Here is a 17659-nt window from a genome sequence, read left to right on the forward strand (position 1 = left end):
TTGTCATCCTCACCACGCTAGGGGCTACCACGCTTCTTTTTTCCATCTAGTGCAGGTACAGATAGACAGGAGCCCCGCCCTTTAACCCTAAAGGGTCTAAGGGCCTCCGCTATGCTGAAGGGACCTTCAGGGGCCCATAGATTAACCGACTGAAGTGTCTACTTATTCTTAGTAGAAAGGATGTTGGGAAAAAAGGATCATGATCAAGTATGTTTGCTACAGGAGAATTCTCAGGGATCAGGACAGGTACAAAGGCAGAAGCCAGATAGATCTCATTCTTCGAATGGCCAAAGGGGGATAAGTGGACGCCATCGGCGGAATATTGGAATAGAGTGGCATAGCACAGCATAGCACAGCATACATTTGTAAAGCTGCAGAAAATTCCCTAGTCTCGTTCGAAAAAGATTAAAATGAGAAAAAAATTCGGAGAATCGCTTGCGTGCATACAATAGCTACAAATCAATAGAAAAAGCAATAAGACGTAAAAAGAAAGAAAAAAAGAAAACTCCTTGCGTTGGAGCCATTGTCTATCGGCGAATTTCCCCGGTCTCTTCTATTCTTTCGTAAGCTTCACGCTATCGTTTCGTTTATTTTTAGACGATTTTTAGATGTTTGATTTCAGATGAATTATACATTGCATTAATACACTTGACTTTATTATTAACTTAGTCTTAATTCTTAACTCTTCACTCTTAACTCTATGCTCTACGCTTGGGAACTGTTCGTTAAAAGCAGTATTGGAGGCAAGGAACTCCCCAGCACTAAAATTTTAACCTTCTTAATTCTCTTAATTATTGCTTTCAAATTCTATCCTGACCAAGCGTTTGAAAACATGATCGACAGGAGTTTTCTAATAGAAATGTTCTCAACATGATCCAAGCTTTACAATCTTTAGTCTGACAGCGGCGTTGCTTCCCACATGAAGTACTGATCCTCCGCTACACATTACAAGATTGATTGCATTCCGGTATAACCGCCAAACCCCAACCTCCTTCTGCACATGTGCAAGCTCCACCTGTTTCGTCTTGTCTGACCCAGTTGAGCATAGATTAGACTACTCTCTCTGCGGAGAATAGAGTCCCCATCTACCGACATCTGTCCAGATGTCCCTTAATCAACTTTTGAATTGGTCTGGCCATGGAAAAAATCCCATAACTCCGGCCGGCGACTCGCCATGCTCCGTCGACATGCCAACTTCCAACTTTGAACGGCCGTACTTCTAGCTTTAGTTTCTGTACCTTCTGCACCTTCTGCTTTGTCCGTGCTCTCCGACGCCATGACCCATGGCCTTGCCAGGCTCATGGTATCCTGCGTCGGCCCTGCATACTAATCCATTCAAACCGGCCTCAGGCTTACCTTGAGTCATTTTCAACAATTACGGAGCTCTTTTTGTCATTTCTTGTCTCTTCCCGCTTGCTTACTGGCTTAATGCCGGCTACACAAGCAAGGCACAGCTTCTTATTGAACATTTTGTCCAAGCCTTCCAATCCACTCATGGCAGACGATCATCGAGGTCCGAACGTATCACTTTAAGATTGGATCTACAGACTATCGAATATCTCCCGACCACGCTACGTATACGTGGATGGCTGGTCGAACGACCTGTCACTGCACTCTGCACTCCACAATTCCCCTCCTGCGTCCTAGTAATAGTGGCTGGCACGACAGGAGGACCAGTTGACCAGAAGAAAGTTCAGTGAGAAGCTTAAGGGACATAAAAAGGCCTCAATGATTGACCGTGCCGTGCGCCGGATTTTCATCAGCCTCCCATCGCGAAGCTTTCCATTGATCTTCAGATGATGGCTGGAAGAGAGAGTTGGGCTTGATTTCCAATCGAATTGGCTTTGCTTCAATGATGATCTTTATTTCCTCCTTTTCTCTTTGCTCGTTTGCTCGGGCCCGCTGCCATGCTTGCCATGCTGGTTGTTCGATCTGTCACTTCGTGGCGTTTGTTTGTCCCCCGTTTCACTAACCTCCTATTTTTTTTATGCATGGATCTACACCCCGGGTTGGTTCCTGCATGCTTGTGGGACTGCAAATGTGATGCTGCACATTGAGCTCTGAGTGTTTTTTTTTTCGTTTCCCCATCAACGTTCTATCAATGTTTGTTTTCCTTTTGTTGAAGCGAAATCAAAGGAGCTTTGACGGAGAGATGGTGAGATGGTAGCTCAAGATTATGGTATTCTGCGAATTGCCTTGGTTTTTTCTTCATTCCATTCGTTTGGCTCTATCATACAATCTGCCTATCCCCCTTCGATTCCATGGGTCCTGCATTATGCAGGAGGACAACAACCTGCCCACTCTACACAGATCCATTGCAAGGTGGACTGGAGCCATGCAAATGCCATGCTCGATCCATTTTCCTTGCGTTGGTTACAAACCCAACCACCGCATTACTGATAGTCTAATGAGGCAAGTTGCGCGTGAATGATTACATTTAGCATGATATGTGTGGCTTATAATCTATAATATAATACTAACAATAAGGGTGAACGGATGCAGTCAAAAGGGCCTGCCGCCAGCAGGCTAAGGGGTAACAATAACAAACATGAACAGAAGATAATGACATTATAGAATACAACCGAGTCGAGGCTGTCCGACAGTCCGCCCGAATGAAAAGAAAAAAGAAAACCGAGGAAAAAGAAAATGCCTAGTCCCAGAGATTGATTTCCCTATCCTGACGTCGGACATCAATCCCCCTCGGCACACTATTCCTCACAGAGCCCATGCCGCATAGACCGCCAGACCGTCGAGTCTGGCATCGTGAAAGGTCGTTCATTAAAAAACAATTAGAAAGTGAATCATCATGGAGCAGGCACCGCGTTTATTCGGCCTCTGCATTCATGTTCCAGGTACAAAAAAAGGTTCGAATAACTTCCTCTCCTATTCTCGTGGAGGATGACTCATGGCGTTCTTGATTTCAAGAACAATGCTGGTCTCTCGCTACTCCACGTACGCAAATTGAATGCGCATAGAATAGGATTCATGTAGCCAAGGTCACTTACGCCTTGCGGGAGCGAGTGACGGGGCCGTTGGAGCGGCCGGAAGAGACAGCGGAGCCGTTGGCAGCGGGGGAGGGGATCTCGAAGTTCTTCATGTCGATCAGGGACTTCTTGCCGGTGTTGCTGCGGGGGCGGCCGACCTTGACCTCCTTCTTGTAGGTGGCAATGTAGAAACCGATGAACAGGAACAGGTACGAGGTGATGATAGCAATACCAGCGAAGGCGGCGAACTCCTCACCAGCGCAGTTGCCCATGTTGGGAGCCCAGGGGAAGTAGGTGGAGGAGAAGTAGTTGTACGAGGCGAAGTAAATGAAACCTATTGCGCAGTCATTAGCATCTGAGAAAGATGGGGATCTGGATTCAGGTCCAAGGAAGACTCACCAACGTCAATGACGAACTGGAGGATCTGCAGCATGGTAATGTACTTCTTCCACCAGATCTTAACGCCACGGGCACTCTGGAAGTAGTACCAGTACATGACCACGTGGACCAGCAGGTTGATGGTGATGGGAACCCATTGCACGGCAGTCAAACCAATGAGCTGGGTGTAGCAGAGAAGGGCAGTGGCACCGTGGTGGTAAGTGTGGAGGAAGGTCAAGGGCTTCTTCTTGAGGACCAGGAAAAGGGTGTCGATGAACTCCCAGTACTTGTTGAGGTAGTTCAACTATTGAAGAATTGAGGTTAGTGACATCACTTCCCAACATCGGGCATATGCGCAAGTGGGAAACTCACGTAGTAGAGAACAATGAGGGGCTGGGTCCAACCACCGCTGTGGTCACAGATGGCGTGGAAAATGCCGTGGTGCCAGAGAGTAGGGATCAACTGCTCCAGGAACAGGACCAGCAGGACTCCACTGATGATGGTCAAGAGCAGGTTGTGGAGCATGAAGAGAGTGTTGAGCTTGAAGGCGGGGAGTTTCTTCATGACCTCGCGGCCACCGAAGATAACCACGTAGTAGGTAACGAGAAGGGCAGCGGTCTCCTTAAGGGTGGACATGGCAGTCACACCCTCCTGGAACTTGAACTCGCTGGCGGGGTATCCCTTGACCTGTTCAAAGGCCTTATCGAAGATAGGCCACAGGTGCACGCCAAAGGGGCGATCGATGGTTGGGAGGGGCACATTCTGGAGGAACTCGGCCATGGTGGAACGGGGGTCCGAAGGACAAGGAGACCAACGGGGAGAAGAAAAATTAAAAGTATTAAGACAGAGGCCAAGTCAAGAGAATGCAGCTCCTGTATTTTCTTTTCTCTTCGCAAGCAAGTCACGACACCGCCAAAGAAAAAGAAAAAAAGAAGAAGAAATGGAAAGGACCGACGTTGTAAGAAAGAAAAGACGAACAGGAGAGAACAAGTTACTTTTTGCGTCCGGCGCGTCCGCTGAGTTCCTAATGTGGCTTAGCGTCGCCGTAAAGGGGGAAAATCAGCAATGTCCGTACTGTTCCGAACAAAATCGGCCATTGTCCTCAACCTGAGCGTTCAATTCTAGTGCTGAAGATCTAATCGTTCTCCATGAACAGTTGGCATCATCCTGTTATGTCTTATGGCATCTATCTTCTCTGGTGGTGATGTTATTGCCAAAAAATGACCTCGAGAGTGTCACATGCGCAGAAGCATAAGCAAACACGGTTATTGCGGGGGATCCATCGTCAGCCCCAAATCTTGGACTATTCAATTACTCCGTAATTTTATGTTTTATGAAATAAAATCGAAATGTCAATCTGGCAATGCGGTTGAGTTCTCTCTCCTCTTCTCTTCTCTAACTGAAAGTCTCTTGATGGTTTTTAAAAAATTCCTACCTGAGGGTTACACTACAGAACTTTTTCTCGAGTGTGCGCCTTCCACAATAGGATCCTATACTCCCTCAGCCGAGGCTGTATCACCCCTTTTCCATTGACCTACTACCCCAGCCACTGCGGGAAAGGCTTTTTCATTATTGATTTATTGATCGTAAATCCCGAGGCAATCTCCGCACCTGGGCCTCGATTGGTGTATAATCTCAATGGATCCATAGACCCTGGGACCTGGATAATATCTTAAGCTTCCAGGTACCAAGCCTCTTAAGGTACAACCCTTCTAGAACCAGTAAGTATTGTACCATAAGAAACTTCATCGATTGCATCATTGATTGAATCGGTGCGACATGGAAATGTAATGCAAAAATTAAGAATCTGCAGAAGTAGACAACAGCCAATCAATTTTTTCCGTTTTTGGGTTGCCAATGCCGCGAATATCCAATCACAATCCTCCTATTGGATACTGCAGTCTTCTGGAAATATTTTCATTCCTGCTTTACCAGAACACTGACAACTATCTGATCCTCCGCAGACCTATTTTGATTGTTCCGAAATAATCCTTTTCTACCGAATAGTAAAAAATCATTGAATTATCCTTATTGTTGCACACATTGTTCTTTGGGTCTTCGATACACCCGGGCAGCAGTCTTTAAGCCTCAACATATGAATGCATTGAAGGCTCTCCTCAATGAACCTTGGAATTACATAGTGCATTTCCTAATACCTGGAGAAAGAATGGCCTATGCTACAGTTAAAGTATGTAAGATCTCAACATTTGAATTGTTATACTAGTCAAGCCCATGGATAGTGGGATGTTCCAAGCGAGTGCCTGAGGTTGGATTTTGAATTGATTAAATTCAAGATGCTGGCCAGTCTATCATGTGAGCAACATTTATTGAAAGATCTGCCTGTGGTCGGTTCCGAACCCATCGACCTATTGGTCAACTGGTCAGTATGTATAAGCAAGTATATGGAGCCAAAATTAAGAGACCTCGGGAGGCTCGCTCTTTCAAATCCTCAAACATCGAATACTGATGTCAGTTGTAATCAATTCTTTGTTTCAAGGAAGGTAGATTCCACCTTAGGAGACTGAGGTAGAGCATTTATCGCCTCATGTACAGATGACACTTGAAAATCCATCTGATGATATATGTCTGTTCGCATTCCGCGTTTTGAATGATCCCAGCCCACATGTGCAGGCGGATGGATTTGAGCATTTGATCTCGGGGACATTGAACTGTCCACCTCCAAGGCTGTAGGTGGAAATTTGGCGGTGCCCTCACACATCCTTTTTTCGGAGTTACAAACTTTGGAAGCCCTGGAGGTTGAGCATTGAATATTCGAGCAACCAATTTTCATGTCGAAAATATATACATATTCGTGGATTTATTAGGAAACAGCGATGCCTAACCTTGGAACTTCGAAACCTCGCATTGACATCGTTCAAATGCTGGAAGCAGTAGACGAATACAGGTGGAAGTTTGATATTTCAAAAAAAAGCTGGATCATGATTGATGTAAACATTTGAAGCATCAACTGATAGAGCGGATATGACACGCACTTGGAGCTGTCATCTATGGCTCCGCCAATCAGAGGCGAGTGTTTGAGATCAAAACCGCCCCGGGCCATGTCGGCGCGATGACTCAGCTTCCTAGCCTCAGGCAACGACACCACACCACCCGCAAAATCCAGCCGGGTACACGACAACTTCGTCCTCCTCCCTTCCCCGTCTTCATCCACTCTCCCCTCACCAATCCTCCCCAATTGACTCCGGTCCAACCTACCGACCCGCCATGTCGTCCCTGTCCATCTTCCGTATCGCGACCCGCGCTGTCCGCCCCGCCAGCTTCGTCCGAGCTCCTCTCGTCCGCTCCCGGGTGCAGACCCCCATCACCATGGCCGCCCGCGCCCGCACTTTCGGCACCACCGCTAAGCTCTCCTCCGGCCACGAGGATGAGACATACGAGGAGTTCTCTGCCCGGTACGATATATCTCGCCTGTCTTTAGCACCAGTGGAACTCGGGAGAAAGAGGAGATAGGGTCGGGAATTGGCGCTTTCAAACGCTACCCTGACCCCCGTCTAAATGCTGGTCTATATCTGATAAGAACGCCATTCGCTGATTGTTTATCTCAATTGCAGATTCGAGAAGGAATTCGAGGGTGTCCAGGATGTCTTCGAGCTCCAGGTAAGACTGAATCCAACCACCTCCACCCGGGGAATCGATGCGATATCTGTTGGCCGATCTTGCCCGATCACCAATGCCATTCAATTTTCCTTTTTTGTCTCCCTTGAGGTATCAACTAACTTGGTCTCCTTTCTCAGCGCAACCTGAACAACTGCTTCGCCTACGATCTCGTCCCCTCCGTTGAGGTCCTCACCGCGGCCCTGCACGCCGCTCGCCGTGTCAACGACTACCCCACTGCCGTCCGCGTTTTCGAGGGTATGCGACACTTCCTCCAGGGCAAAATGCAATAGAAACTCACTATTGCAATCCCGAATCACAAAACCCCCCACTATGGTATCCAATTGATGACTAACCCACTTTTACAGGTGTCAAGGCCAAGGTCGAGAACAAGGAGCAGTACAAGCAATACCTCGAGGCTCTTGAGGGTCTGCGCCAGGAGCTTGGTGTTGCTCTCCGTGAAGAGCTTTTCCCCCAGGAGGAGTAAATTAGCGTCTTGAATTTTGTTTTGTGTTCTTACACCAAATCCCCCCGCGCCTCATCAATTTTCTTTCTCACTCCGTACCGTACCCACACAACCTTCCCCCCCCCGTGTCACCGATGGCTATAATCATGCGCATCCGTTCGCGTTGGCTGGGACGCTGATCGGGTAGAAGATTGAAAGCTGTATACATACTTTAGAGATCTCCTGTGTTGTTAGTGCCGTTGTTTGGAAAAGGGTCTTGTGTACCATGGATTGGTGCTTAATTCATCTTTGTCGTGTTTCTTCCGTTCCTAATCTTACTATCTACCCCAAGTTACCGTAGCACTAGAAGTTGATACAATTTTGAATCTTCTTATATGTATACAAGGATACCTGAGCTAAGGTCATCTGGTCGGTTCATCATGGAACAAAATCTATTCTCTGTGCTGGCGCCAGCAGTCATCCTCGTACACAAAACAGACAATGACGCTGGACCATAAGGCCCACACATATAAAACGTACCAACATCCAATGAAATCTGGCAATGTGCAATGAATATAATTACAAAGAAGGCCGGACCGGCTTCAGTTATCAACAGAGACACCATCCACGCCCGGAACGTGTTTTATGAAGAGACAACAGACAGAAACAGAACTCTGAGTCTTGAAAACAAAAAAAAGAAGAAGAAGAAAAGGGAATCCAAATAGGGAAAGGGCACAATGTCAATGTTTCATCAATAGGTATGTGTCCGCTCAAAACGCCGGGTACCCAAACAAACCACCGAGTGTCAGATAAATATACTCATCAGGTATGCCAAAGATAATGCAATGTTATCAAGTCATCAATATGACAGGTTTTCAAACGTAGATCATCGTCAGGATCTATCACTTAGTGTGTTCCGACGTACTTGAAGTAGGTCGGGCGGCAATCCTCCTTGGACAGCCAGTCGGCACCGCCGAAGAACTGGCCAGCTTTGCATCCCGAGCACTTGGGCGAGTTAGGGCAGTTGTAGTAGGGAATGTGGTTGTATCCGATATCACGGAACCTGGTATATGGTCAGTGGGATGCTTTAATAGTGTGGGGGAGGTTCTATGAGATCATACCAGTGTACATTGTTGGAGTCAGCGAACAGACCGATTCCAAGCGAGTGGACGGGTGCATCGCCCCAGCGCTCGTAGAAGAAGCCACCCGCACGGTCAAGGTGCTGGAAGTAAGCCTCGTATTTTTCGCCACGGAAGAAATCCAGGTCACCAATCTCAAAGTTGGACCAGAAGTGGCAAGTCGAGTAGCCGTTGGCCTTCTCGGTGTGTTCGGGGCGAGCCTGATCATCGGTGATCCAATCCATCATGTTGTTGTCGCTGAGGTATGAGGGGTTGGCTGCCAAGAACTTCTTGGTTTGTGGCCAAAGAGTCTCGATAGTCTGAGGGGCATCATAGAGGTTGATGGTGAAGCCATAGGTTTTGTTGCGGTCCTCCATGTACTTGAAAACATCATAGTCAACATCGCAGAAGAACTGGACCTTGGGCTCAATGCGCCAGTAGTAACGGTATTTCTCGAGGGCCGGGTGTTTGTAGAACATGCCGCTGTTCCAGCGACACATCTGGTGGTAGGAGACCTTCGACGCGTACTGAATGTTCTGCTCCTCCAGCAGCTGAGCAGATTCACGGAAAAGGTCCATGTTGATCCAGCTAGGGACCTCCCAGTGCTCCTTGGGAACCAACTCTGTAGAAAAGACAGTTAGACAGGCTCCGGAGTCGAGTGGACGAAAGGCTAAAAGCATTTAGGGGAAGCGTACCATATTGAACCTGGGCCTTGGTGGCGGCCTGGGTCATGCGCTTGAACTCGTCGGTGAAAGGAACGTCATTGAAGAAGATGTAGGGATAGTTGAATTTGCTGTTCCAGGTGCGCTCAAGGTCTTTCATGGTCTTGAGCAGGTCGTGAAGTTCCTCATTGCGGACCAAGGTGATCAGAGCGGCATTGGTGCGCGCCGAGTTTTCGCTATCGGGGGAGTAATCGTTCTCGTCTGCTCGCCATAATTCTCCTTCCGGTTCACCGGTGGCTATATTATAAAGGTCAGAGATGTGGTGGGAGGGTCAAGTGCGGAACTGGGGGAGTGGCAAGAAACGAACGGTCTAGAAGGGGATCCCGGGTCATGCCATTGACCAATTTGGTTGAAGGCTGATCAGGAGACTGGTGTAAGTTGAAGATGAGGAATAGAGTCAATAGGATGCATGCAGCGCCTAGCATGCGAATCGGACGTGCGATCGCCATGATGGGTGATGAATGATAAGATGCGAAAGGGGGGAAGAAACAAGTGTATGAACTTAAGGAACTTCGGAGCCACTTTACTCCTTCAGGTTTAGATCCCGCCGCGTCATCCAGTTGGCTTTCCGCGCGGCCATTTTTAAACCATCCTTATCCACCTCTTAGAAGTTAGCGCTCACTTCTTCACGATTTAGATCTTCAAGTTCTTTCTGGTTCTCAGGGTTCATCATGGCTCTTGCAGCCCTGGGATCCCTGACAGATAAGCTGATCGCTGCTGTTGTCAATCTCCCCGCACATCAGAATGTAAGTCATTTGATTGTTTTCTTGGGGGACTTGGCGCTCACTACCCGCCTTAGGAGTCTACACGCGCCTTGAATCTGAAGCGCCGTGTTGAGGGATCTTTACGTCCTAGCGGCCATGGTCTCACTGATCAGTTCGTGGTGGCCCGTCAGCTAGAAGGCTTACAAGAGAAATTTCAAGTCGTCAATCGAGACGACTTGGCTGAGGCCCTGCAGGAGCGCCTCGTCAAATTAGAGGGCTATCACATTTCGTGGACACCAGAGATCCTGAGCCTGTTCCTGCAATTATCCGATCGCCCGGCTGCATTGTCTAAACTGGACAATCTTTCCAAGCCTACACAGGCACCGGCCGAGGAGACATTGTCATCGTCTGACCTGAAGGGCCTGGGTGGTGCTTTCAGCGAGGAAGATCTATGGGAGCAGGTGGACTTTGCTGCAGATTCATCAGAAGATGAATTGGCCTCAGTCTCTAGCGCAGAGTCACGTCCTCGAGCTCCGCCTCGTACCCCTAGTTTTTCGGAGCAAGAATACGTCATCCCGGACGAGATCTTTGTTCCAGGGGAGGACAAAGACCTTATCACCTCTATAGAAAAAGTCCAGTTTTGGAAGCCAGAAGTTCATCAACAAGTCACCCGATGGAATGGAAATGCACCCCGAGTCATTACTGAATTACAGCTCGCAAGAGAAACAATATTTATGCTGCAGGGCCTGCCAACCTCTATCTTCTGGCGCCTCGACGACGGCATTGCAGTGGATCGCAGTTATAATCTTGCGCATTCGTCTAGCCAGGCTCTGTCCTCACTTTTGCACTCGTTCACCGAAATTGGTGCTCAGGTTGATGTCGTGCGACGGTTTACCCACATCTCCCAGACAATCCCTTATATGCAGACTTTTAGCCGGGGACTTGAACACCGCCTGCTCGAGTTTGACACTTTATTTGCTCAGACCCAATGTCAATATCTCTCCCCTGGCTCCACTGTCAGTCTTCTCCAGTTATTGGATGATGTTCGCCTGCGTTCTCACAATCTGCTGGTCCTGGCCGATCTTATTGCTAGATTGAGCCAGGATCATACACAACCGATGCGCTGCCTCGACTTACTCTATGATTCTGTTTGCATGCAAGAAGCTCTTGGCAATGATAATGAAATGAAAATGCTCAGTGCCCTATTCTTTTCATGCTTCAAGACCTATACTCGATCCATTCAGCTCTGGATGGAAACTGGTCAAGTTGATTCCCTGGACACTGCCTTTTTCGTCCGAGTGAATCGAGAAAATGGAGACTTGCGAACTTTGTGGCATGAATGGCATTTGCTTGAGGTGGGCGTTCACCGACAGAATATCCCTCAATTCCTAGAGCCTGCAGTCAACAAAGTCTTTACAACAGGAAAGAATATGGTCTTCTTGCGGCATTTGAACGCGCTTCCAGAACAACCAGATACAGAAACACCCGAGACGTTATTTGACCATACCGATATCCCAGAATCATCATTTATATCCCTTCCATTCTCTGCAATAGTGGAGTCGGCATTCGATAAACTGGTCGATGCCAACCACTCCGTCAGTGCTGGAATACTGCGAGCCGAACTCGATGAACAATGCGGTCTATGGAGCTCCCTCGATGCCCTGGAGCATGTATACCTCGGCACGGACCTGAGTATACTTGGGACGATTGACAACAAGATCTTTGAGTTGATGGATCGAGGTCGCGCATGGGATGACAAGTTCTTGCTCACTGAAGTGACGAGATCAGCATTCAGCCTGAAGCCTGGTATTGATGTGTCTAGACTTGTCGTGCGATCGGAAAGATCCTCACATCATGATCAAAATCGTTCGGTCCGCATTCTTGAATCGGTTTCCATCGACTACGTTCTACCATGGCCAATTGCGAATATTATCACTCAAGATGCAATTGAGTCATACCAGTGCATCGCCAGATTTCTCATGCAGATCCGACGGGCAAAATATGCTTTAGTCAGACAACGTGTTCGAGATGCTCGTATCCTGAATGGTGATACCGCCCACACCCTTGTTCATGGTCTCCATCATCACCTCTTATGGTTCCTGGACGTCCTCTACTCCCATCTTACATATTTTGTCATATCGACCGCAAATCAATCATTACGGGCCACTCTTACCAACACCGAAGATGTGGACGCCATGATTGCCGCTCACCAGTCTTATATGTCCTCCCTTGAAAACCAGTGTCTCCTCTCAGAAAACCTATCTCCGATCCACGAGGTCATTATCAGTATCCTGGACATGTGCATTCATTTCGCAGATTTACAAGCTGCACATGCATATGAGACGACCGCTTCGGAAGATGGGATGTCCGACTCACGCTTCATTACGAGTAAATCGCGGCGCAGTGTTGGAGCCGACAATACATTTGACAGCGATTCGGACGAGGATGATGAAAACGAGCTTGAGCATGAACAAACTTTGACAGTATCTTTCAAAGACTTGCCTTTTGATCTTCAGATGCAGAACCTTAAGCATCAATTTGACCATTTGGCTGGTTTTGTTGCGGATGGCCTGAAGGGAATTGCTCGCGCAGATGGACTGCCCAGCTGGAATATTTTGGCGGAGCGCCTGGAGTGGAGGAATCGTTTAGCTTAAAGCTCAACAGAGCTTTTGATTTCAGTGAATTTATCTCTTTGAAGAGTCGGAGTTTACAAGAGACGAGATCGATTGAAGCGGATGACTTTGTCCTTATGATGGTATGGTGATGACTTTATGATCTACGACGAAGATGGCGTTTATGACTTCAATAACAAAAAAATTAAACTGGACTTGCATCTCCACATGGTTCTTACCTAGACTGTAGAAAACCACTGGCTTTTTATTTATTTCCCGAGGTTGCTTGAATCTACATTGGATGTATAATTTAACGTGTTTGAAACAATTGACTGGAGTAGATTTGCTAAATTTTGGTATATCTTTACTATCTTTAATGTGGAAGACTTGCAGCCTCCTATTTCGGGTGTTCTGTTCTGTGTGTTTCGTAAATGCTTTTAACAACCCTTTCCACTCCAATAAAACCATGAACCGATAAAAAAAATATCAACAAAGAAACGTAGCACTATGGCGTAAGTTCAAAAAGAAATGTCAATGCTATCCTCAGCATTCTAACCGACCCAGCGTCTAGCACTGAAGAAGATACGTCCCCAAGGACCAATCTCACCCCAGTTCTCAGCCTCCTGAGGCAACCAGCTGGCAATTCCGTTCATAACAGTACGCTCAGGGTGAGGCATGATAGCCAGGACACGGCCGTCAGGACTGCGCACACCGGCGATACCCTCGGGACTACCGTTGGGGTTGAAGGGGTAGCGGGTGGTGGGCTTGAGGGAGCCGTTGTCAACGAAGCGGACAGGGGCAAGGCCCTCACGGACGAAGTCAGCGGCAGTGGTGCCGGGGGTGCCGGCGAATGAGGCACGTCCCTCGCCGTGGGCAACGGCAATGGGGAACGAAGAGCCGTCCATACCGTGGAAGAAGACACTAGGGTTGGATGGGTCAGGGTCAGACACGCGAACCATGCAGACACGGCCCTCGTATTGCTCGCTGGTGTTGCGCTCGAAGCTGGGCCAGTTGGCAGTGCCGGGGATCAGCGCCTTAACGCGAGACAGGAACTGACAACCGTTGCAGACACCAAGAGCGAAGGTATCGGGGCGCTCGAAGAAGGCCTGGAATTCTTTACGGGTGTTCTCGTGCAGGAGGACAGACTTGGCCCAACCTTGACCGGCACCCAGAACATCACCGTATGAGAAACCACCACAGGCGGCAAGACCGGCGAAGCTGGCCAGAGAAACGCGACCAGAGATGATGTCGGTCATGTGAACATCCACGGCGGAGAAGCCGGCAGTCTGGAAGGCGAAGGCCATCTCAGCCTGACTGTTAACACCCTGCTCACGCAGAATGGCAACGCGAGGCTTGTTGGTGAAGGGCGAGTACTGGGAAAGGCTGGTCATGAAGGGCAAACCACGGTCCTTGGGGTCGAAGGTGGGGTTCCAGGACAGACCGGGGTTGGCATTGTCCAAGATGTTCTCGAACTCTTGCTCAGCACACTCGGCGTTGTCACGGATCTTCTGCAATTGGTAGGAAGTCTTCGCCCAGGTCTGCTGGAGGCTTGCGCGATTGTTGCGGTAGATGAGAGAAGCCTTGTGGTAGATGACCAAGTCCTGCTTCTTCTTCTCAGAAACGCGACCGATCTTGTGAATCAGGCCGGCGGGGGGGCCACAGGTGGCGAAGCAGGAACGGAATTGAATCTCGTGCTCCTTGCGAACCTGGAAGACGGCACCAAGCTCCTCGTTGAAGAGTGCGTCGACAACATCAGGGGTGTTGAAGGACGCGGCGTAGTTGTCGGTCATGATCTCAACACCACAGCGACCGGCGAACATCATCTCAGCGAGAGTGGTGAAAAGACCACCATCGGAACGGTCGTGGTAGGCAAGAACAATGCCAGCCTCCTGAAGCTGTTGGGTCGCATCGAAGTAGTCACGGAAGATCTCGACATTGCGGATGTCAGGGCACTCAGAACCGACTTCGTTGAAGACCTGAGCAAGAGCCGAGCCACCAAGGGCCTTGCGACCGAAGGCAAGATCAACAAACATGAGAACAGTCTCACCGACCTCCTCATAGCTGCGGAGAGCGGGGGTCCAGGTCTTGCGGAAATCGCCGACAGGAGCGAAGGAAGAGACGACGAGCGACATAGGCGCTGTGACCTCCTTGGCCTCATTTGAGGCTTCGTCCTTCCACTTCATCTTCATGGACATGGAGTCCTTTCCAACGGGAATACTGATACCAAGCTTGGGGCAAAGCTCCAAACCAATAGCCTCAACGGCCTCATAGATAGCTGCGCCCTCACCGGGGTGGCTGCTGGCGGACATCCAGTTGGCAGACAACTTGACTTGGCTGAGACGGTCAACCAGATCAGCGGCAGCAAGGTTCATCAGGGACTCAGCAACGGCCATACGGGCGGAAGCAGCAGGAGAGATCAATGCCAAAGTAGGCTTCTCACCCATGGCCATGGCCTCACCAGTCTTCACACCCTGGAGCAAAGAGGTGGCAGTAACCGAAACATCGGCGACGGGAGTCTGCCACTGGCCGACCATCTGATCACGGGCAGTAAGACCACCGACAGTGCGGTCACCAATTGTGATCAAGAAAGACTTGGAGCCAACGGCAGGCAGAGACAGAACTCTGTTGACGGCCTCGTTTACCAGCTCCACCTTGGTAGAGAGCGAAGGCAAATACTTGGTGAGACTGGAATCGACGGCGGGCAAAGTAAGTTTGCGCGAGTCGACGGTTCGGGTCATGCGAGGAGGCTTGCCAAACAACACAGACAAGGGCAGGTCGATGGGAGATGGGTATTCCTTAGAATCACGATCAAGAAGGATGAGTCTCTTGTCCTCCTCAGTCTCACCACCGCCACGGCCAACAACGGAGAAACCGCAGCGTTCGCGCTGAGCAATAGCAGTGAACTTGTTCATGCTATCCTCACCAACGGCGAGAACGTAACGTTCCTGGGCTTCGCAGCACCAGATTTGCATGGGGCTCATGCTCTTGTCAGTGCTATCAACCTCACGCAGCTCGAACTTAGCTCCAAGACCGGAATCGTGGATCAGCTCAGGAAGGGCGTTAGACAGACCACCAGCACCAACGTCGTGAATGAACTTGATGGGGTTGTGGTCGCCCATTGCAACACAGGCGTTAATGACTTCCTGAGCTCTGCGCTGGACCTCAGCGTTTCCTCGCTGAACACTGGCAAAGTCAAGGTCGGCGGAACCCTCACCGGAAGTGATACTGGAGGCAGCACCACCTCCAAGACCAATAAGCATGGCAGGGCCACCCAAGACAACAAGGAAAGAACCAGGCTTGACGATATCAGGGTTCTTCAATGCGTGCTGAGGACGAACAGTGCCGACACCACCAGCAATCATGATGGGCTTGTGGTATCCGCGCACTTCCTTCTGGCCATTTCCAATATCAATCTCAGTGAGAAGTGTGCGGAAGTAACCACCGGTGCAAGGGCGACCGAACTCGTTGTTGTAAGCAGCGCTACCAATAGGAGCCTCCAGCATGATATCCAAGCTGCTTGCGATGTGGTTGGGCCTGCCGACATCAAGTTCCCAGGGTTGCTTGAAGCCGGGGATCAAGAGGTCAGACACACAGAAACCTGACAAACCGGCCTTTGGGCGAGATCCACGACCAGTAGCTCCCTCATCACGGATCTCTCCACCAGCACCGGTAGCAGCACCTGGGTAGGGAGACACAGCAGTAGGGTGGTTGTGGGTTTCGACCTTGGCGAGGAAGTGAACAACTTCCTTGGTGTGGGTCCACTCTCCAGTGGTCGGGTCGGGGGCCCAGAAAGCACCCTCAGAACCTTCCAGGACAGCAGAGTTATCGCTGTAGGCACTGATAGTGTGCTCAGGGTGCTTCTTGTGGGTGTTGCGGATCATGGCAAAAAGGCTGTTGGGCATTTGCTTGCCATCAATGACCCACGAGGCATTGAACTGCTTGTGACGACAGTGCTCTGAGTTGACCTGGGCGAACATGAACAACTCGACATCGGTGGGATCGCGGGCAATAGCACCATTCGGGCCATATGCCTCAGCCAAGTACTCAATCTCAGACTCATCCAGTGCAAGACCCAACTCCTTGTTAGCCTCCTGGAGGATTTCCTTGGGAGACTTATCACCGCCTTGCAAGGAGATAGTCTTGAGGGGTTGCATATCATGCTCAGAGAACATCAATTGCAGGTCAGGCTCCTCATCGCTGATGATCTGGGTCATGCGGTCATGCAGGAGATCCTTGTACCCGTCTTTGTAGTCTTGAGCTCCATCGCGAAGGCACGAGATCTTCAAGCCCCGCTCGATGCGCAAAACACATTGACGCAGACCACAGACCTGGGCAATTCCGGTGGCTTGAGAGCTCCAGGGCGAGATAGTTCCGGTTCGGGGGAAAATGTAGAAGGTATCGGATTGACCGTCGGTGGAGTTGAAGGTGGGGGGAATATCGGTGATGTCGCCGTATTGCAGGAGCTGCTCGAGAACAGCACGCTGCGAGTCATTGAGAGGTTGAGAAGTATGCACATAGTGAACCCACTGGGCCCGGACATCCTTGACACCCAGGCTCGCAGCAATGGCATGTCCGCGAGAGCGGGAGAACGCCACCGAGCCCGGAATGGCAATGTAGGAATCGGTAGAAGTCATGGTGAAGATTACTTCTCCCGACGATTCAAAGGTGAATCAATAAATACCCTCCCTCGGGATAAAGGAGGATTGGCCTCTCAAGTTTGAGCTTGAGCAAAGATAAAAACCCCGCGATGACTCTTAACTTTTTTTGTAAAAAGTGAGTGGCCCCGCCCTAATCCGATTACGGCGCTTATCGGGGTGTCACGTGCTGATTAGTATACGTCGTACGGAGTAGTACACCCCGCCATTTTTACAATTACTGTCAACTGGTCGAAATGTTCAACAATTACACTCCCCAATTGCATTTATCGCATTATCATGTATGGAATCGCGTCCCGTATTTTCCGTATTACGTGCGGACCAAGACTTTGCTCTACATATAGGTCCTTCCCGATTAGTTACCTTCCAGATGTCCGTTTTATTCCAAGGTGGAGCCGGATATTTTCACCAAAATTTGGTTCAAGT

The 17659-nt window shown here is 49.4% G+C and overlaps 5 protein-coding genes across 5 annotated transcripts; 2 read left to right on the plus strand and 3 right to left on the minus strand.

Moving 5' to 3' along the window:
- Positions 1-3001: 3001 nt before the first annotated feature.
- N7466_000956 (elongation of very long chain fatty acids protein) lies at positions 3002-4142 on the minus strand (the record flags this gene model as incomplete). Its single annotated transcript, XM_057160354.1, has 3 exons — positions 3002-3318; positions 3384-3666; positions 3735-4142. The coding sequence occupies 3 exons, from the start codon at positions 4140-4142 to the stop codon at positions 3002-3004; spliced, it is 1008 nt and encodes a 335-aa protein (XP_057026602.1).
- Positions 4143-6587: 2445 nt separating this feature from the next.
- Positions 6588-7464, plus strand: N7466_000957 (cytochrome c oxidase subunit VI; the record flags this gene model as incomplete). Its single annotated transcript, XM_057160355.1, has 4 exons — positions 6588-6775; positions 6935-6980; positions 7118-7235; positions 7346-7464. The coding sequence occupies 4 exons, from the start codon at positions 6588-6590 to the stop codon at positions 7462-7464; spliced, it is 471 nt and encodes a 156-aa protein (XP_057026603.1).
- Positions 7465-8328: 864 nt separating this feature from the next.
- On the minus strand, positions 8329-9711 carry N7466_000958 (glycosyltransferase family 15 protein; the record flags this gene model as incomplete). Its single annotated transcript, XM_057160356.1, has 4 exons — positions 8329-8485; positions 8544-9162; positions 9236-9499; positions 9570-9711. The coding sequence occupies 4 exons, from the start codon at positions 9709-9711 to the stop codon at positions 8329-8331; spliced, it is 1182 nt and encodes a 393-aa protein (XP_057026604.1).
- A 222-nt stretch (positions 9712-9933) lies between these two features.
- N7466_000959 (uncharacterized protein) lies at positions 9934-12620 on the plus strand (the record flags this gene model as incomplete). Its single annotated transcript, XM_057160357.1, has 2 exons — positions 9934-10008; positions 10062-12620. The coding sequence occupies 2 exons, from the start codon at positions 9934-9936 to the stop codon at positions 12618-12620; spliced, it is 2634 nt and encodes an 877-aa protein (XP_057026605.1).
- Positions 12621-13129: 509 nt separating this feature from the next.
- N7466_000960 (phosphoribosylformylglycinamidine synthase) lies at positions 13130-17212 on the minus strand (the record flags this gene model as incomplete). Its single annotated transcript, XM_057160358.1, has 1 exon — positions 13130-17212. One exon carries the CDS (start codon positions 17210-17212, stop codon positions 13130-13132), a length of 4083 nt encoding a protein of 1360 aa, XP_057026606.1.
- Between the last annotated feature and the right edge of the window lie 447 nt (positions 17213-17659).

The sequence above is a fragment of the Penicillium verhagenii genome (genome assembly GCF_028828195.1).
Source record: "Penicillium verhagenii strain IBT 33310 chromosome Unknown utg000002l_segment0_segment0, whole genome shotgun sequence".
Taxonomy (NCBI): domain Eukaryota; kingdom Fungi; phylum Ascomycota; class Eurotiomycetes; order Eurotiales; family Aspergillaceae; genus Penicillium; species Penicillium verhagenii.